Consider the following 20,848-nt stretch of genomic DNA (forward strand, 5'->3'; position numbering starts at 1 on the left):
AACTATAGAGAGCTGTGATTGCACCACTGCACTCCAGCTTGTGTGACAGAGAGACCCTGTCTCAAAAAATATATATATATACAAAAAGGTAATGTTACATATTTTCAAGATTGTAGGTACAGGTATTAGTTATTTTACATAATTGCTTCATGAATCTAGGCCCATATGCATTAGGAATTAGTTGGAATTAGTTTTGGTTGTTAAATAACAGAAAATACAAAGTCTGTAAAGTGTTGACTTCAATAAGATAGATTATTTCTCTCATGGACACATTTGGGTATGTGGAGCAGGGCTTGTATGCCCCCTTGAAGCCCAGGCATCTTCCATGTTGTTCATTAAATTATGTGGGCCTCCATTTCCAAGTTACCTTTGTATTTCAAGATACCTGTTCCAGACTCTGTCAGTACCTCTACATTTTACCTAACAGAGAGGAGACAAGGGGATGAGAAGGGCATGTCGCCCACTTTTAAGGACACTTCCTATGCATCATACATTTTACCTACACCTTGCTGGCTGGAGAATGTTCACACTTAGCCGTAAGGGAGACTGGGAAATAAAACTGGAAGTCTTTATTATTGAGAAAGAAGGAGAGAGTAGGCAGTCTGCTGAAGGACTTCATTTAAGGCACTGGCCTGCTTGTTCTTAATGCAAAAGTGACTTTATTTTTCTTATATTTGACACAGAATATTGCTATCATCTCAGAAGCTGCCAGCTCGGGTATTTCATTACAAGCAGATAGGAGAGCTAAAAATCAAAGGCGAAGAGTTCATATGACTTTAGAATTACCCTGGAGCGCTGATAGAGCAATTCAACAATTCGGTAAGTTCCTACAACTGGATTTCACTTAATGGATAGCTAGGAATCATTGGGGTAAATTTGTGCATATCAAAACCTAGGTTTAGGCTGGGCACAGTGGCTCATGCCTCTAATCCCAACATTTTGGGAGGCCATGGTGGGAGGATAACTTGAGTCCGGGAGTTTGAGACCAGCCTGGGCAACACAGTGAGACCCTGTCTCCACCAAAAGAAAAGAAAAAAACTGAGCTGAAAGCAGTGGCTCGTGCCTGTAATCCCAGCACTTTGGGAGGCTGAGGTGGGTGCATCACTTGAGGTAATAGTTTGAGACCAGCCTGGTCAACATGGTGAAACCCACCCTCTACTAAAAATACAAAAATTAAGTGGGTGTGTTGGCACGCACCTGTAATCTCAGCTACTTAGGGTGTTGAGGCAGGAGAATCGCTTGAACCTGGGAGGCACAGGCTGCAGTGAGCTGAGATCACGCCATTGCACTCCAGCCTGGGCAACATAGGGAGATTCCATCTCAAAAAAAAAAAAAGAAAAGAAGAACTGGCTGGGTGTGGTGGTGTGTGCCTGTAGTCCCAGCTACTCAGGAGGCTGAGGTAGGAGGATTACTTGAGTCTAGGACTTCAAGGTTGCAGTGAGATATGATTTCACCACTGCACTGCAGCCTGGGTGACAGAGCGTGACCTTGTCTCAAAAAAACAAAAACAGGCTGGGCGCGGCGGCTCACGCCTGTAATTTCAGCACTTTGGCAGGCTGAGGTGGGCGGATCACCTGAGGTCGGGAGTTCGAGACCAGGCTGACCAACATGGAGAAACCCTGTCTCTACTGAAAATACAAAATTAGCCGGGCGTGGTGGCACATGCCTGTAATCCCGGCTACTCAGGAGGCGAAGGCAGGAGAATTGCTTGAACCCAGGAGGCAGAAGTTGCAGTGAGCCAAGATCACAACATTGCAGTCAAGCTTCGGCAACAAGAGCGAAACTCTTAACAACAACAACAAAAAAATCCTGCATAATGTCTTATATCTTATCTCGAAATTTCAGATTTTGCATTTAAGGAGTGTTATATATACCTTATAGTATATGATGCATTAGGGATTCATTTTTTGCTTGTTTACAAGTTGTAAAAAATATATATGTGGTGGAAATTTGTGGGGTTCCAAGAACAGGGCTCCTCAAGGAGTGTCCTTATAAAACTTAAAGATGTATTAGGTCCGTATCAGAGAAGCTGCTACTTCCATATGCTTTTCCAACCTCAGTAGCTTCACCAAAGGCCCATAGCTCCTCCCTCCATCTTCATGTTCTTGTGACCAATGATTTGAAAAACAATTTTGGGAATGTTTGCTTAACGTGGTTAAGCAAAATTGGGGTAGCAATGCTAATACTTCTGTCATTGAGCAGTTTTATGTGTGTTATGGTAATTTTACATTATCTGTAATTTTTATTGTTTAGTAGTTTCCCAATACCAGTTTAGTGTTAAATGCTAGGAATACATCTCAGAATATTCTCTGTCCAGCGAACACAATCAGTGATCTTTAAAACAAAATTTCGTTGCAGGGCGTACTCATAGATCAAACCAAGTTACTGCTCCTGAGTATGTCTTTCTGATTTCTGAACTGGCAGGAGAACAAAGATTTGCATCTATTGTTGCTAAAAGACTTGAGAGTTTGGTGAGTTTTGGAGTTGTGTGGCTGTGTGTAAATGATGATCTGTTGTACCTGTTTTCTGGTAAAAGTTTACCTGTGCCTTGATTGAAATTTTTGTTTTTAATAGGGGGCACTTACACATGGCGATAGAAGAGCAACAGAATCTAGGGATCTGAGCAGGTTCAACTTTGATAATAAGGTACATTTCAATTTTCAGTATCTCTGAAAACTTGTGATAGTGTATGGTGTCTTTAGGGAACACGAAAGAAAAGTAGTTACTGTCTAAAACCAAACTGCCTCTCCTATGCATTTGCTTTAAAATCATGGCTTCCTATAAGACAGAATTTCACATGTATGTTAGATCACATGTTAAGTATCAGTACAGCAATGTAGTTGTCTTTATTCTTTTTGGAAAACAAGAATAAATGAGAATGAATTAACTGTGAGTTCTCAGAAGCAAAGGAAGTTAATTTTTCTCATGTTTGTTATGTGTAGAGACATGAACTAGGTAGTATAAAATATGTATAAAGGCCAGGCGCGGTGGCTCATGTCTGTAATCCCAGCACTTTCAGAGGCCAAGGCGGGTGGATCACCTGAGGTCAGGAGTTCGAGACCAGCCTGGCCAACATGGTGCAACCACATCTGTACTAAAAAAAAAATACAAAAATTGGCCGGGTGCGGTGGCTCACACTTGTAATCCCAGCACTTTGGGAGGCCGAGGCGGGCGGATCCCGAGGTCAGGAGATTGAGACCATGGTGAAACCCCGTCTCTACTAAAAAAATACAAAAAATTAACCAGGCGTGGTGGCGGGTGCCTGTAGTCCCAGCTACTCAGAGAGGCTAAGGCAAGAGAATGGCGTGAACCCGGGAGGCGGAGCTTGCAGTGAGCCGAGATTGCGCCACTGCACTCCAACCTGTGCGACAGAGCGAGACTCCGTCTCAAAAAAAAATACAAAAATTAGGCCGGGGTCATTTGCTCACGCCTATAATCCCAGAACTTTGGGAGGCCAAGGCAGGTGGGTCACCTGAGGTTAGGAGTTCGAGACCAGCCTGACCAACATAGTGAAACCCCATCTCTACTAAAAATACAAAAAAATTAGACGGGCGTGGGGGCATGCATCTGTAGTCCCAGCTACTTGGGAGGTGGAGGTTGCAGTGAGCTGAGGGGGGGCAGAGGTTGCAGTGAGCCGAGATCATGCCACTGCACTCCAGCCTGGACAATAGGGCAAGACTCTGTCCCAAAAAATTATACAAAAATTAGTTGGGCATGACTGGGCACAGTGGCTCACGCCTGTAATCCCAGCACTTTGGGAGACCATGGTGGGCGGATCATGAGGTCGAGAGATCGAGACCATCCTGGCCAACATGGTGAAACTCTTGTCTCTACTAAAAATAGAAAAATTAGCTGGGCGTGGTGTTGTGTGCCTGTAATCCTAGCTACTTGGGAGGCTGAGGCAGGAAAATCACTTCAACCTGGGATTCAGAGGTTGTAATGAGCCGAGTTTACACCACTGCACTCCAGCCTGTCGACAGAGCAAGACTCTGTCAGGAAAAAAAAAATTAGTTGGGCATGGTGGCGGGCACCTATAATCCCAGCTACTTGGGAGGCTGAGGCAGGAGAACCACTTGAACCCGGGAGGCGGAGGTTTCAGTGAGTAGAGATTGTGCCATTACACTCCAGCGTGGGCGATGAGCGAAACTCTGTCTCCAAAAAAAGAAAAAATAAATACGTATAAAGATAATTAAGAATTGCTTTTTTGAATCTTTGGTACAATAAGTTTGTGGTTTTTGGGGGGTTTTGTTGAGAGGGAGTTTTTTGCTCTTGTCGCCCAGGCTGGAGCACAATGACTCTCTGCTCACTACAACCTCCGCCTCCCAGGTTCAAGTGATTCTCCTGCCTCAGCCTCCCAAGTAGCTGGGATTACAGGTGTCTGCCACCACACCCAGCTAATTTTTTGTAGTAGAGATGAGGTTTCACCATGTTGGTCAGGTTGGTCTTGAACTCCCAACCTCAGGTGATCCACCCGCCTTGACCTCCCAAAGTGCTGGGATTACAGGCATGAGCCACTGCACCCAGCCAATAGTTTTTATAGTATTTAGGTGGTCATGTGATTGAAGAGTATCCAAATGCTGAAACTGGTTAAAGGTTTTGATTTTTTTTGCAGTATGGAAGAAATGCTTTAGAAATTGTGATGAAATCCATTGTAAACTTGGATTCTCCTATGGTATCACCACCTCCAGACTATCCTGGAGAATTTTTTAAAGGTAACTTCTACAAATATTCATAACAACGACAATGATTATTGACGAAGATGTACTCAAACCTGTTGTAACATTTGCTGTTACATTAGTTTTTTCTTTGGACATAAATTGTATAAAACTTTGAAATTAATGGTTACTAGGACACATAATTATCTTGTATTAAACAGATTTATTAAAGCAAATTTTATTCAAATGAAGGTGTTCTTACTGTTGATATAGTGAAAGCATGTTTGTCTAATAATAGATTTAATACAAGAAAGTTGTTTTAGTACATTGAGTAAAATCACTTTGCCAAATAGCCTTTTTTTAAAAATTATTTATTTATTTATTTATTTAAAGACCGAGTCTCGCTCTGTCCCCAGGCTGGAGTACAGTGGCGTGATCTTGGCTCACTGCAACCTCCGCCACCAGGTTCAAGCCATTCTTCTGCCTCAGCCTCCTGAGTAGCTGAGATTACAGGCACACGCCACCACACCCAGCTAATTTTTGTATTTTTAGTAGAGATGGGGTTGCACCATGTTGGCCAGGATGGTCTTGACCTCCTGACTTCATGATCTGCCCGCTTCAGCCTCCTAAAGTGCTGGAATTACAGGCATGAGCTACCGTGCCCAGCCCCAAATAGCTTTTAAAATTCAATTTAATTTTAAAGTTGAAAAAGTACCTAGGTAAATAATCTGTGAGGATTGATCGGTGGGGGTGGGAGGTTTGGATGAAACAAAATTGGCCATCAGTTCACAGTTGTTTAAACTGGATGATGGATACATGTGGCTCATAGCATAGCCTTTTTTTCTTTCGTGTATTTGGAAATGTCTTTTTTTTTTTTCAAGACAGGGTCTCGCGCTGTCACCTGGGCTGGAGTGCAATGGCGTGATCTTGGCTCACTGCAACCTCCACCACCAGGTTCAAAGGATTCTCCTGCCTGAACCTCCCGAGTAGCTGGGATTACAGGTGCCCGCCACCATACCTGCCTAATTTTTGTGTTTTCAATAGAGATAGGGTTTCGTGATGTTGACCAGGCTGGTCTTGAAATCCTGGCCGCCTGTGATCCTTCCACCTCAACATCCCACAGTGCTGGGATTACAGACGTGAGCCAATGCACCCAGATGGAGTTAGCATTTTTCACTAGAAAGTCCTTTTGATATATTAGCACATACTGATATGTGTTGTTAACAGTTCATATTGACATACCAGTTAGGGGTGTTCATCATTACTCTTGGCTTTCAACAAAAGCAATAAAGTCTTAACCTTACACCTTCACTCCTTTTGACATCAGGAGTGTCAGAAACAACTCCGTGGGCTGGGCACAGTGGCTCATGCCTGTAATCCCAGCACTTTGGGAGGCTGAGGTGTGAGGATTGCTTGAGCCTAGGAGGTGGAGGCTATAGTGAGCTGTGATGGCACCACTGCATTCCACACTGGGCGAGAGAGACCTTTTCTCAGAAAAAAAAAAAAAAGACTCCTTGATTTATTTCTAACTTCTTAAAATTACAAGTTATGGCTAGGCACAGTGGCTCACACCTATAATTTCAGCACTTTGGGAGGCCAAGGCAGGTGGATCATTTAAGCTCAGGAGATCAAGACCAGCCTGGGCAACATGGAGAACCCCCCTCTCAAAAAATTACAAAAAAAATTAGCCAGGCACGGTGGTGCACACCTGTAGTCCCAGCTACTCGGGAAGCTGAGGTGGGAGGATCCCTTGAACCTGGGAGGTGGAGGTTGCAGTGAGCCAAGATGATGCCATTGCACTCCAGCCTGGGCAACGTAGTCAGACTCTGTCGCAAAAAAAAAAAAAAAAAAAAAAATTATAGATTACTTGTTTATTATAAGTAATGACAATAATCTTGTAGCTGGGCGCAGTGGCTCACAGCTGTAATCTCAGCACTTTGGGAGGCCGAGCCGGGTAGATCTCCGGAGGTTAGGAATTTGAGACCAGCCTGGCCAACATGGCGAAACCCCGTCTCTACTAAAAATATAAAACTTAGCCTGTAGTCCCAGCTACTCAGGAGACTGAGGCAGGAGAATTGCTTGAACCCGTGAGGCAGAGGTTGCAGTGAGCTGAGATTGCGCACTGCGCTCCAGCCTGGGTGACAGAGTGAGACTCCGTCTCAAAAAAAAAAAAAAAAAGAATTTTATCATGTATAATGAAGAGAGTTAATACAGTCCCCTTAACCCTCCCTCCATTCTCACCTTCTTAGGTCACAGATGACAATGTGAACAAGGGCAGTTCTCTCCACATTTTCTCCATGTTTACATAAATATCAAGGTTTTTTTTTTAAATGGCATGATATTACTTACAGCATACTTTTCTCACTTAGTGGTACATTATAGACATCTCTTGTAATTTATGAGTCAGAATTGAACCTATTTTTACAGATGTTCGACAAGGACTGATAGGAGTTGGCCTGATAAATGTAGAAGATCGCTCGGGAATTCTTACTCTCGATAAAGGTACTACTATTAACTTTGTGTAGGCATATAACTGTTGCTATAGTATTAAAGCCCATTATGATGTATGCTTTTGAGCTGAAGGGGAAGCTTCATGTTCTTAAGACATTCTAGGTGGTTTTGGCTGCTGTGGGGTATGTGTAAAAGATCCATACATAGAGAAGCAGTTTTCAGCACTAGCTGCTAATATGATCAGCTCTCAAGCTTTTAAAAATTACTGAAGTCTGCTGGGCACGGTGGCTTACGCCTGTAATCCCAACACCTTGGGAGGCCGAGGTGGGTAGATCACGAGGTCAGGAGTTTGCAACCAGCCTGGCCAATATGATGAAACCCCATCTCTACTAAAAATACAAAAATTAGCCAGGCCTGGTGGCGGGTGCCTGTAGTCCCAGCTACTCGGGAGGCTAAGGCAAGAGAATTACTTGAACCCGCGAGGCAGAGGTTGCAGTGAGCCAAGATTGCACCACTGCACTCCAACTTCGGCGACAGTAGAGCAAGACCCCGTCTAAAAAAATAAAAAATAAAAAGTTGGTCAGGCACGATGGCTCATGCCTGTAATCCCATCACTTTGGGAGGCCGAGGCAGGCAGATCACAAGGTCAGGAGTCCAAGACCATCCTGGCCAAGATGGTGGAACCCTGTCTCTACTAAAAATACAAAAATTATCCGGGCATAGTAGTGGGCGCCTGTAATCCCAGCTACTCGGGAGGCTGAGGCAGCAGAACTGCTTGAATCTGGGAGGGGGAGGTTGCAGTGAGCCGAGATTGCACCACTGCACTCCAGCCTGGGCGACAGCAGAGCGAGACTCTGTCTCAAAAAAACAAAACAAAACAAAAAATTACTGAAGTCGGGTGGAGCTCAGACGTCGGTAGTTTTCCAAAGCTCCCAGACATTCTAATAGTGCCACTATAGTTGAGAATTCAGTGCTGGAGAACTAACTTTCTTATGTAGTGAATTGTGTTCATACTTTCCATAAGTGAGGCTGAAGATGCAAAAATTCAATTTGACAAACCTCTTTTGAGCGTGTCCTGCAGTGGTGCTAATTGCTAGAGAGAGAAATGGGCAGATTACAGGCTTGTTGTGAGGACAGTGTAAGAGTTAAGAAGGAAGACTTTTAGAAGAGAAAGTGGGACTTGAACTAAGCCTAGATGAATAAAAAATTTTAAATTACCATTTGAATGCATGAAAACGTTCATCTTTTGTCATTACAGATTATAACAACATAGGAAAATTCTTAAATAGAATTTTAGGCATGGAGGTACATCAGCAGAATGCGTTATTTCAGTATTTTGCGGACACACTTACTGCAGTTGTTCAAAATGCCAAAAAAAATGGAAGATATGATATGGGCATCTTAGGTAAGTAGGGAAAATATCCCCCTCAGTGTCCCCAGGGAAAATGTGGAGTAGAGAAATTCTTTAAACACGTGTACCTGATAAAAATGTTCTTTTTACATTTATATGTTTCTTTCTCTTGTTCAAGATCTTGGTTCTGGAGATGAAAAGGTGAGGAAAAGTGATGTTAAAAAGTTTCTGACTCCAGGATATTCAACTTCTGGCCACGTAGAATTATACACGGTAAGTTTAGAAAATGTTGTGAAGTATTGTCTTCCCATGAGATGCATTTACAGAAATGAGTTTAAATTTCGTTATTTCTCTTACAGATTAGTGTAGAGAGGGGAATGTCATGGGAGGAAGCTACCAAGATTTGGGCTGAGCTGACAGGACCAGACGATGGCTTTTACTTGTCATTGCAAGTACGACTTTTCCTTTAAATGCTGTTCAGATATATAATACTTTTTAATGGCCAGCATTGTAATTGTCTCTTCACTTTGTACCTGTTTCCCAGTTGTGTTTAGCTTTCTCTATTTTGGTAATTTATCATTGTAATTGTGTGTTTGTCCGTTTGTATTATGTTTTTACTTAATGCATTTTAAAGGATGTTATTAGATGCGAGTTTAGAATTGTTACATTTTCTTTTTTCTTTTTTTTTCTGAGACAGAGTTTCGCTCTTTGTTGCCCAGGCTGGAGTGCAATGGCGCGATCTCGGCTCACCGCATCCTCTGCTTCCCGAGTAGCTGAGATTACAAGCATGTGCCACTAGGCCTGGCTGATTTCGTATTTTTAGTAGAGACAGGGTTTCTTCATGTTGGTCAGGCTATTCTCAAACTCCTGACCTCAGGTGACCTGCCCGCCTCGGCCTTCCAAAGTGCTGGGATTAGAGGCGTGAACCACTGAACCCAGCCTAATTTTTGTATTTTTAGTAGAGGCGAAGTTTCACCATGTTGGCCAGGCTGGTCTCGAACTCCTGACCTCAGGTGATCTGCCTGCCTTGTCCTCCCAAAGGAATTGTAGATGTGAGCCACCACACCTGGCTGAATTGTTAACTTTTTTTTTTTTTTTTGAGGTTGAGTCTTGCTCTGTTGCCCAGGCTGGAGTGCAGTGGCACGATCTCAGCTCACTGCAAGCTCCACCTCCCAGGTTCACGCCATTCTCCTTGCCTCAGCCTCCCGATAGTAGCTGGGACTACAGGCACCTGTTACCACGCCTGGCTAATTTTTTTTGTATTTTTAGTAGAGACGGGGTTTCACTGTGTTAGCCAGGATGGTCTTGATCTCCTGACCTCGTGATCTGCCCACCTCAGCCTCCCAAAGTGCTGGGATTACAGGCTTGAGCCACTGCACCCGGCCAACATTTTCTTAAATTAAGCATTTTTCATAAGACAGAGACTTACTTTAGTCTTAATAATGCTTTGTATCTTTAAGACTCATTTTTCAGTTAGTAGAACAGCTACATTCTTTTAGTTATGATTTGTCTCTGTGGACAGAACTAAGGGGTGTGTGTGCGCACACATCTATACATGTATAGATACTCAACAGTCTCGAGTTTCATATTGTCTCTGTGGACAGAACTCAGGGGTGTGTGTGCGCACACATATCTATGCATATATATATAGATATTCAGCAGTATCTTGAGTTTCATATTGACTTACTCAGATCCAAGACAACAGAAATTTTATTTCACCAGTTCTCTAAGATATTTGGGGTTGTTTTGTTTTGTTTTTTGAGGCAGTTTCAATCTGTCACCCAGGCTGGAGTGCAGTGGCACGATCTTGGCTCACTGCAACCTCCGCCTTCTGAGTTCAAGTGATTCTCCTGCCACAGCCTCCTGAGTAGTTGGGACTACAGGCACGCGCCACCATGCCTGGCTAAATTTTTTATTTTTAGTAGAGACAGGGTTTCACTGTGTTAGCCAGGATGGCCTCGATCTCTTGACCTCAGGTGATCTGCCTGCCTTGGCCTCCCGTAGTGCTGGGATTACAGACATGAACCACCGCGCCCGGCATGTGGCTAATTTTTTAATTTTTCTTTTGTAGAGATGGTGTCTCACTACGTTGACCAGGCTGATTTGAAACTCTTGGCCTCAAGTGATCCTCCCACCTCTGCCTCGCAAAGTGCTGGGATTACAGGTGTAAACTACACTGCCTGGCCCCTTCATTCTTTTTTACAAGGCTGAGTAATATTTCTTTTTTTTTTTTTTTTTTTTTTTTTGAGACAGAGTCTGGCTCTGCTGCCCAGGCTGGCGTGCAGTGGTGCAATCTCGGCTCACTGCAAGCTCCGCCTCCTGAGTTCACACCATTCTCCTGCCTTAGCCTCCGGAGTAGCTGAGACTACAGGCGCCCGCCACCAGGCCGGCTAATTTTTTATATTTTTAGTAGAGACAGGGTTTCACCGTGTTAGCCAGGATGGTCTCGATCTCCTGACCTCATGATCTGCCCGTCTCAGCCTCCCAAAGTGCTGGGATTACAGGCATGAGCCACCGCGCCCGGCCAAGGCTGAGTAATATTTCATTGGTTGTATATAACATATTTTGCTTTCTATTTACAAATATTTATGGAGTGACTGCAAATAAGACCTGGTTCTTGCTCATATGAAGTAACTACAGGTATGATGATGGCACAGGCATGATGAAGTCATAAATTATCTAGGGCAGGAGTCGCTAAACTTTTTCTATGAAGGCCAGATATGTATGGTTTTGTAGGCCATATGTGGTCTATATTGCATGTCCTCTGTGTTTTCCTTCCTTCCTTTCTCTTTTTTTCCCCACCTTCCATCATTCCTTCTTAAACTTACCTCAGTTTAGGAGCGCTAAACTGGATTTATTCCACAGGTCTAAGCTGCTGATCCTTGATCTAGAGAAAAGCTCTCAAAGGATCTGGCCCCTAGTTGAGTTGGGGTTTTTTGGTTTTGTTTTGTTTTTTTTGTAATGGGATCTCGCTCGCTCTGTCACCCAGGCTGATAAGCAGTGGCGTGCGTGATCACCGCTCACTGCAGCTTCAACCCCCTGGGCTCAGACAATCCTCCCACCTCAGCCTCTTGAGTAGCTGGGACCACAGGTACACTCCACCACATTTGGCAATTTTTTTTTTTTAATGCAGTTGATGTCTCACTGTGTTGTCCAGGCTGGTCTCAAACTCTTAGGCTTAAATGATCCTCCCACCTCGGCCTCCCAAAGTGCTGGATTACAGTGGTGAGCTACTGTGCCTTGCTGGTTTTGGGGTTTTTGAAATACTGGTTGAACTGTAGGTTGATTTACATGTCATTATAAGAAACAGTACAGATAAAAATCTCGCATACTTTTACCAGTTACCCCAGTGGTAATATTTTTCAAAACTGTAATGCAGTATCACAACCAAGATGTTGACATTGGTAAACTTCACATATTTTACTCGGCTATCCCCCATAGATGCGATTTTGATTGGTCCACATAGGGTGTTGGTTCTTTTCAGGACAGTCTCGAACTCCTCCTGGGCTTGATCCATCCTCTCACCTTGACCACCTGAATAGCTGGGATTACAGGCATGCACCACTGCACCTGGCTCTTGGTTATTATCTTTAATTTGAAATTATTGCCAGAATATCACCGTTGGTAGATTGTGATGAAAGTCCTGATCCCCAGCTTCCCTTAGGTTGAAGGATGTGGTAATACTGGTCCTTCATTCTCTGTGTGGCAACAGGTGGCTGGGCATGAGGAGTGGTGGTCCTAGAGACCTCATTCCTGGTCTTCGTTTGCCTTTGAACCTCCACTGCATTAGGCCACCATACTTTTCAGTGTGTAACCTATGCTGCCATTAGGAAAACAATGTCAGAATCACTTTCCACTGTTCTGTGATGTATAATTAACCTGACACTGTCAAGACAGAGCCCATTGTTAAGTGTCTTAAACACTATCCTCTAAGTATAGGTTTGGATATTTCCTGTCAGCTGATAAATAATTTTAAATATAATCTTCAGGCCGGGCGCTGTGGCTCACGCTTGTAGTCCCAGCACTTTGGGAGGCCGAGGCGGGCAGATCATGAGGTCAGGAGATCGAGACCACGGTGAAACCCCGTCTCTACTAAAAATACAAAAAAATTAGCCGGGCACGGTGGCGGGCGCCTGTAGTCCCAGCTACTCGGAGAGACTGAGGCAGGAGAATGGCGTGAACCCGGGAGGCGGAGCTTGCAGTGAGCCGAGATCGCGCCACTGCACTCCAGCCTGGGTGACAGAGCAAGACTCCATCTCAAAAAATAAATAAATAAAATAAAATAAATAAATATAATCTTCACTTTAACCATTGTTTTATGACTTTACAGTAATTATATAAACAATGTTTCAATTCGTTGGAAAAAGTAAGAGACCAAGGGTCTTTAATATCCATGAAGAGGAAAGTAAAATATTGTGTTTTTTATTATAAGAATGAATATAAAAAGTTAATAGCCCCGCAAACAATGATGTATTGCGTAGGGGGCTGGAAAAATGGTTTTACTTTGAAACTTTTCTTTTTCCTTCCGTTTTGCTCCAGAAATGGTTGTTTAGACGCTGTTCAGTCTTCATTAAAGAAGAAATGAGTTTTCCAGTTGTTTTTCCTTGAGTTAAATGGAGTTTTAAGAGTAACTCCTCCCTCTTAAAGTTTTTCTCATAAATCCAACTTTTAAAAGTTAAAAATAGGCCAGCCGTGGTGGCTCACGTCTGTAATCCTAGCACTTTGGGAGGCCGGGTCGGGTGGATCACCTGAGGTCGGGAGTTCGAGACCAGCCAGGACAACATGGAGAAACCCCGTCTCTACTAAAAATACCAAATTAGCCGGGCATGGTGGTGGGTACCTGTAGTCCCAGCTACTCGGGAGGCTGAGGCAGGAGAATCTCCTTGAACCTGGGAGGCGGAGCTTGCAGTGAGCTGAGATCGCACCCCTGTGCTCCAGACTGGTGACAGAGCAAGACTGTCTCAAAAAAAAAAATAAAAAGTTAAAAATACATACCTGAATTCCAACATTTCTCTAATGCTTCCGTTTCTTCCATTTTTACCTCCATATGTGTGGACAATTTGTTCAACATTTTTGCTTTCTGCTGCCATAGCTTTGCTGTTTACAGAACACTTTATCATGTGATCTCTCACTTTACCCTTCAAAACCCTGTGACATCGGGAAAGGCAGTACTGACGGAGTAGACAAGTGCAGAGGACTGGGGCCATCCAAGGCCTTATCTTGGAGGGGCTTGAATTCTGTTGTTAACTTGAAAGGAGAGTAACATTTCTTTTTCCATTTTACTGAGAAATGTTTAAAAACATACAGCAGAGCTTAAAGAATTTTCTTTGAAGACCCCTAATGCCTACTACCTGGATTCTACTGTTAACATTTTATTACACTTGGTTTTTCATATCTCTCTCAGGCTGCTTGACTGGGATTCCAGGTACAGGAAATAAAAGAAGCAAAATGATCTGTGTTGGACATTTGTGCATTAAAGCTAATTCCACGTAGTTTTCTGAAGATAACTTTGGTCTTTAACCTTCATCTTTAGCCAGAATTAAGGTCCAATAACTGCCCTTTGGGTGTGGCTGTGTTAAAGTCTTTTAAACAAGCAGTTTCGGTCCTTTTTAAAGTTACCATGTACTTATTTAGTGTTACAGTCTCAAATGATTATATTTACTGATGTGATGGTACAAAAACATGTCTTAAAGTGTGTATTATAAAATCTTTATATTTTGTCATTTTCTTTAAACAGATAAGGAACAACAAGAAAACTGCCATCTTAGTTAAAGAAGTGAATCCTAAAAAGAAACTTTTCTTAGTTTATCGACCAAATACTGGGAAGCAGCTCAAATTAGAAATTTATGCTGATCTAAAAAAGAAATATAAGAAGGTATTTTCTCATTTGTACATTATATTATATAGGAATACTTACTTTGGGCCAGGCGATGTGGCTCACACCTGTAATCTCAGCACTTTGGGAGGCCGAGGCCGGCAGATCACCTGAGGTCAGGAGTTTGAGACCAGCCTGACCAACATGGAGAAACCCCATCTCTACTAAAAATGCAAAATATTATCCCAGGATGGTGATGCATACTTGTAATCCCAGGCACTCGGGAGGCCGAGGTAGGAGAATCGCTTGCACCCGGGAGGTGGAGGTTGCAGTGAGCCAAGATCTCACTTTTGCACTCCAGCCTGGGCAACAGGAGCGAAACTTCGTCTCAAAAGAAAGAATACTTATTTTGGCTGGGCACAGTGGCTCATGCCTGTAATCCTAGTACTTTGGGAGGCCGTGGCGGTTGGATCACCTGAGGTCAGGAGTTGGAGACCAGCCTGGCCAATATGGCGAAACCTCATCTCTACTAAAGATAGAAAAGATAGCCAGGTGTGGTGGTGCATGCCTGTAATCCCAGTTACTCAGGCGGCTGAGGCAGGAGAATCACTTTAACCTGTGAAGTGGAGGCTGCAGTAAGCCGAGATTGCACCACTGCACTCCAGCCAGGGAGACAGAGCAAGACTCCGTCTCAAAAAAAAAAAAAAAAAAAAAAAGAATACTTATTTTATAATATATTGAAATTGTTTAAGATAGCTTTTCTAGGTATGAAATTATATTTTCTTTTTCTTTTTTTTTTTTTTTTAATGAGATCTCACTGTGTTGCAAAGGCTGAGCTGGTCTGGAACTCATGGGCTCAAGCGATTGTCCACTTCTGCCTCCCAAAGTGCTAGAATTAACGGGTGTCAGCCACCGCACCCAGCCTGGTTTAAGGAAAATGTCAACTTTTGTTATGCTAATATCAGTCTTAATGTTAACCAGCCTTAAGAAACTTCTAAGGTGACTCCTTCGATTGCCCAGGCTGGGAGTGTAGTGGCGCGATCTTAGTTCACTGTAACACTCCGCTTCCCTGGTTCAAGTGATTCTCGTGCCTCAGCTTTCCAAGTAGCTGGGATTACAGGCATGTGCCACACACCTGGCTAATTTTTTTTTTATGTTTAATAGAGATGGAGTTTCACCATGTTAGCCAGACTGGTCTTGAACTCCTGGCCTTAAGTGATCCACCCGCCTCAGCCTCCCAAAGTGCTGGGATTATAGGCATGAGACACCGTGCCCAGCCTAAAATGATTATTTGAAACAGCTTATCTCTTCAGTAAAGGAAGCTTCCAGTGCTAATCACAAAAGTTAGAATGTTTAAAGCCCTTCTCACTACCTCTTAGTTTTATTGTGAGGATGCCTCTATGTTTATATTTTGCAGTGATTTATAGAAAACAGTAAGTGACCATTTTTCCTAACATTTACTATTAGATTTTATTTTATTAATATTACCTTGTATTATTATTTGTAGGCATTCTGATTTGAAAACAATTATAGTTAAGTAGTTATTTGAAAAATGTATTACATAAGAGGAACCAACGTGTCAGAGCTTTTCAAATGACATTCAGATTCAGTTAATAGCAAGGGTTAGGCTTTTTGTGTAGAGATTATTTTAAATTGGCTGCCTCTAGAATTACAGACCAGACTAGGTAACCAGTTTATTTAAAGCAATACTGTTTTCAATGAAATTTTTCTCGTTTTTACAGGTTGTCTCAGATGATGCCCTGATGCACTGGTTAGATCAGTATAATTCATCTGCAGATACTTGTACTCATGCTTACTGGTTAGTATTTTCATGTTTCCTACCAAATTTTCCAAAATTTAATTGAGATTTAAATACACCTTCACTCTTTACCAGTATGTCCTCATGAATTAACTAACAGATTAAGTATTGTCAGGCATGGTGTGTTCTATCAGGAATATTTACTGGACAGTTGTAGATTAGAAACTTTAGTTTATGTACCTCCTTACTCTTCACTGATGCTTTCTTATTTCCAGCCAACTGTTGTCTGGCAGCATGACCTTAACAGTTACCCTTCATATTAGAACTTGCTTTTTCGTGGCTGGGCACAGTGGCTCACGCCTGTAATCCCAGCACTTTGGGAGGCTGAGGTGGGCGGATCACCTGAGGTCAGGAGTTCGTGACCATCCTGGCCAACATGGTGAAACCCCATCTCTACTAAAAATACAAAACAAGTAGCCGGTGTGATGGCAGGCACCTGTAATCCCAGCTACTTGGGAGGCTGAGGCGGGAGAATCGCTTGAACCCAGAAGGTGGAAGTTGCAATGAGTCAAAATTGCACCATTGCACTCCAGCCTGGGGGACAGAGCGAGACTCCATTTAAAAAAAAAAAAAATCAGGCCAGGTGCGGTGGCTTATGCCTGTAATCCCAGCACTTTGGGAGGCCGAGGCAGGCGGATAATCTGAGGTGGGGAATTCGAGACCAGCCTGACCAACATGGAGAAACCCTGTCTCTACTAAAAAAAAAATTAGCTGGGTGTGGTGGTGCATGCCTGTAATCCCAGCTACTCAGGAGGCCGAGGCAGAATTGCTTGAACCCAGGAGGTGGAGGTTGCATGAGCCGAGATCACGCCATTGCACTCCAGCCTGGGCAACAAGAGCAAAACTTGTCTCGAAAAACAAAAAACAAAACAAAAAAAAAACTTTTTCGCCCTCCTTCTGTCACTCTCCCTTCATGTTTTTTTGTTTGGTTGGTTATTTTAAAGAGACAGTCTCACTGTATCACCTAGGCTGGAGTACAGTGCAGCAATCATAGCTCACTGCAGCCTCAAACTCTTCCCATCTCGGCCTCCTGAGTAGCTGGGCTCTTTTCTTTCTTCCTCTCTTTTTTAAAAAAGCTTGGTGTCCCCGATCTAGGGAATGTCTAAGAAACCAGAGAGATTCCCAAAGTTAACAGCACAGCACATGCAAACTTTTGTTGTTGAGTCTTGGAGCTCTTCCTGCTGTGCCCCCTCACCCCTTGGCTTACAGTGTTCACTTTGTGACCTCGTATACTCTCATACTCTGCAAATCATAGTTTTCTCACTGTTCTCTCCGTCATTAAGTAGTTAATGCTCTTGCAGTATCTGGCCCACTTCATGAAAAGGAATATAAGATGTAGGGGCTTTTTGTTTGTTTTGATTGTTTGAGCTGTTCTGCAGGTAGGTAAGTTGGCTTTGATGTGAGTAGTGCTTTTGGTTTTCATTATGAGAGTAAATTAGTGCCACTGAAAATTAGAAAAAGTCTGTAAGATAAAATGTTTTAAAAGGTAGGCCGGCTAGGCGCCATTGGCTTGCTGGTAGTCCCAGCACTTTGAGAGGTCGAGATGGATCACGTTAGGCCAGGAATTCAAGACCAGCCTGGCCAACATGGTGAAACCACGTCTCTACTAAAAATACAAAAATTAGCAGGGCATGGTGGCAGACGCCTGTAATCCCAGCTACTTGGGAGGCTGAGGCATGAGAATCACTTGAGCCTGTGAGGCAGAAGTTGCAGTGAGCTGAGATCTTGGCACTGCACCCCTGGCTGGATGACAGCGAGACTCGGTCTCAAAAAAAAAAAAGGTTTTAAAAGTTAACCTACCTTTTTTTTTTTTTTTTTTTGAGATGGTGTCCTTGCTCTGTCGCCCAGGCTGGAGTGCTGTGGCACGATCTTGGCTCACTGCAGCCTCCACCTCCCAGGTTCAAGCAGTTCTCCTGCCTCAGCCTCCCGAGTAGCTGGGACTACAGGTGCCTGCCGCCATGCCCAGCTAATTTTTGTATTTTTAGTAGAGACAGGGTTTCACCATGTTGGCCAAACTGGTCTCGAACTCCTGACTTTGTGATCCGCCCACCGCGGACTCCCAAAGTGCTGGGATTACAGGCATAAGCCACCGCGCCTTGCCCCTACAAACATTTTTTTTTTTTTTTTTTTTTTTTTTTTTTTTTTTTTTTTTTTTTGAGATGGAGTCTCGCTCTGTCACCCAGGCTGGAGTGCAGTAGTGTGATCTTGGCTCACTGCAAGCTCCACCTCCCAGGTTCACGCCATTCTTCTCCTCAGCCTCCTGAGTAGCGGGACTACAGGCGCCCGCCACCACGCCCAGCTAATTTTTTGTGTTTTTAGTAGAGACGGGGTTTCACCGTGTTAGCCAAGATGGTCTTGATCTCCTGACCTCGTGATCCGCCCGCCTCTGCCTCCCAAAGTGCTGGGATTACAGGCGTGACCGCACCCGGCCTGAACATTTTCTAAAACATTTCCTCTGGGGACAGTGCAGTGGCTCCTAGCACTTTGGGAGATCAAGATGAGAGGATTGCTTGAGGCCAGGAGTTTGAGACCAACCTCCTCAACACAGCGAGACTCCATCTCTACAAAAAATTAACTTAAAAAACAACAAACATTTGCTCTGAGTTATAGCAAGAGAAGTGTCCTATACACGTACATTTAACACTATGTATTAGATTCGTCTTGAGTTAGTACTAACTGGAAGGGCATCTTTATTGATGAATATTCTGAAGTTAATTTTAACCAGAAAACATTGGTGGTATTGCTCCTTTTTCTCATTTCTTCTTAAATTCACATGTAGCCTCTCCCTCCCTTCCCACCCCTTTCCATCTCTCTAGATTGCTGAGTCCTTCCCACTAGTGTGATTTAGAACCAGTGTATCAGTAGTTTCATAATATAGAAATAACTGGCAGGATCTTCCCCCCGCCCCTTCTTTTCTTTTCACAGGTATTGCTTGTTTTTTCATGGCAGGATCTCTCAGGACCTTTTTTCTTTTTTAAACAGAGGGCTTGAGTGCAATGGCCCTGTCTTGGCTCACTGCAACTTCTGCCTCCCAGGTTCAAGCGATTCTCATGCCTCAACCACCTGAGTAGCTGGGATTACAGGCATGCGCCATCACACTTGGCTTTTTTTTGTTTTGTTTTTTTTGAGACGGAGTCTCGCTCTGTTGCCCATGCCTGAGTGTAGTGGCGTGATCTTGGCTCACTGCAAGCTCCGCCTCCGAGGTTCACGCCATTCTCCTGCCTCAGCCTCCCAAGTAGCTGGGACTACAGGTGCCCGCCACCACACCCTGCAAATTTTTTCTATGTTTAGTAGAGACGGGGTTTCACCATGTTGGCCAGGATGGTCTCGATCTCCTGACCTCATGATCTGCCTGCTTCGGCCTCTCAAAGTGCTGGGATTACAGGCGTGAGCCATCGCTCCTGGCCGGTTTTGTTTTGTTTTGTTTTGTTTTGTTTGAGACGGAGTCTCGCTCTGTTGCCCATGCCTGAGTGTAGTGGCATGATCTCAGCTTACTGCAAGCTCCGCCTCCTGGGTTCACGCCATTCTCCTGCCTCAGCCTCCCCATTAGCTGGGACTACAGGTGCCTGCCACCACTCCCGGCTAATTTTTTGTATTTTTAGTAGAGACGGGGTTTCACCGTGTTAGCCAGGATGGTGTCGATCTCCTGACGTTGTGATCTGCCCACCTTGTCCTCCCAAAGTGCAGGGATTACAGGCGTGAGCCACCACGCCCAGCCCACACCCGGCTAATTTTTTGTATTTTCAGTATAAATGGGGTTTCTCCATGTTGGCCAGGCTGGTCTCAAACTCCTGGCCTCAAGCTGTCTGCACCCCTCAGCCTCCCAAAGTGCTGGGGTTACAGGCATGAGCCACCATGCCTAATTATTTTAAACTTTTTGTAGAGATAGAGCCTGTCCATGTTGCACAGGCTGGTCTCAAACTCCTGAACTCAAACAATACTCCCTCCTCAACCTCCCAAAAAGCTGTGATTACAGGCATGAGCCACCATGCCCGGCTAGCAAGATCTTTTTTGGAGGCTGTGGGGTTTTTTTTGAGACGGAGTCTTTCTCTGTCCCCCAGGCTGGAGTGCAGTGGCGCGATCTCGGCTCACCGCAACCTCCACCTCCTGGGTTCTTGCCATTCTCCTGCCTCAGCCTCCTGAGTAGCTGGGAATACAGGCGCCCGCCAACACGCCCGGCTAATTTTTTGTGTTTTTAGTAGAGACGGGGTTTCACCGTGTTAGCCAGGATGGTCTCGATCTCCTGACCTCGTGATCCGCCTGCCTCAGCCTCCCAAAGTGCTGGGATTACAGGCTTGAGCCACCGCGCCCGGCTGATCTTTTTTTTTTTTTTTGAGGCGGAGTCTCGCTCTGTCGCCCAGGCTGGAGTGCAGTGGCACAATCTCGGCTCACTGCCAGCTCCGCCTCCCGGGTTCACGCCATTCTCCTGCCTCAGCCTCTCCGAGTAGTTGGGACTACAGGCGCCCGCCACCACGCCCGGCTCATTTTTTGTATTTTTAGTAGAGACGGGGTTTCACTGTGGTCTCGATCTCCTGACCTCGTGATCCACCCGCCTCGGCCTCCCAAAGTGCTGGGATTACAAGCGTGAGCCACCGCGCCCGGCCTGCAAGATCATTTTATAAACTAGCAATACTACAGTAAAATAATGGATATTAAAGTGACTAAAATGCTTCAACAGATAGCAAACACAATAAATTCAACCCTTTTTATTGGGAGGCAGGCCCCTGAAAAAATTGTAGTTTTAAAAATCGGCCTGA

The 20,848-nt window shown here is 44.2% G+C and overlaps 1 protein-coding gene across 7 annotated transcripts in view; it reads left to right on the forward strand.

Annotated features, from left to right (window-relative positions):
* Positions 1-20,848, forward strand: part of SBNO1 (strawberry notch homolog 1) — a 79,374-nt gene that overhangs the window by 48,748 nt on the left and 9,778 nt on the right. For all 7 annotated transcript variants that reach the window (XR_009209075.1, XM_032168374.2, XM_058425651.1 and 4 more), the window contains 10 exons: positions 684-819; positions 2,359-2,471; positions 2,575-2,646; positions 4,613-4,712; positions 7,083-7,157; positions 8,365-8,511; positions 8,636-8,730; positions 8,817-8,909; positions 14,195-14,332; positions 16,015-16,091. Coding sequence is in view for 6 of the 7 variants with exons in the window: in XM_032168374.2 (XP_032024265.1) it covers positions 684-819; positions 2,359-2,471; positions 2,575-2,646; positions 4,613-4,712; positions 7,083-7,157; positions 8,365-8,511; positions 8,636-8,730; positions 8,817-8,909; positions 14,195-14,332; positions 16,015-16,091 (1,046 nt within the window). In the remaining variant the exon portion in view is untranslated. The remainder of the gene's footprint in view (positions 1-683; positions 820-2,358; positions 2,472-2,574; positions 2,647-4,612; positions 4,713-7,082; positions 7,158-8,364; positions 8,512-8,635; positions 8,731-8,816; positions 8,910-14,194; positions 14,333-16,014; positions 16,092-20,848) is intronic.

This window comes from Hylobates moloch, unplaced genomic scaffold (assembly GCF_009828535.3).
Source record: "Hylobates moloch isolate HMO894 unplaced genomic scaffold, HMol_V3 SCAFFOLD_12, whole genome shotgun sequence".
Classification (NCBI taxonomy): Eukaryota; Metazoa; Chordata; class Mammalia; order Primates; family Hylobatidae; genus Hylobates; species Hylobates moloch.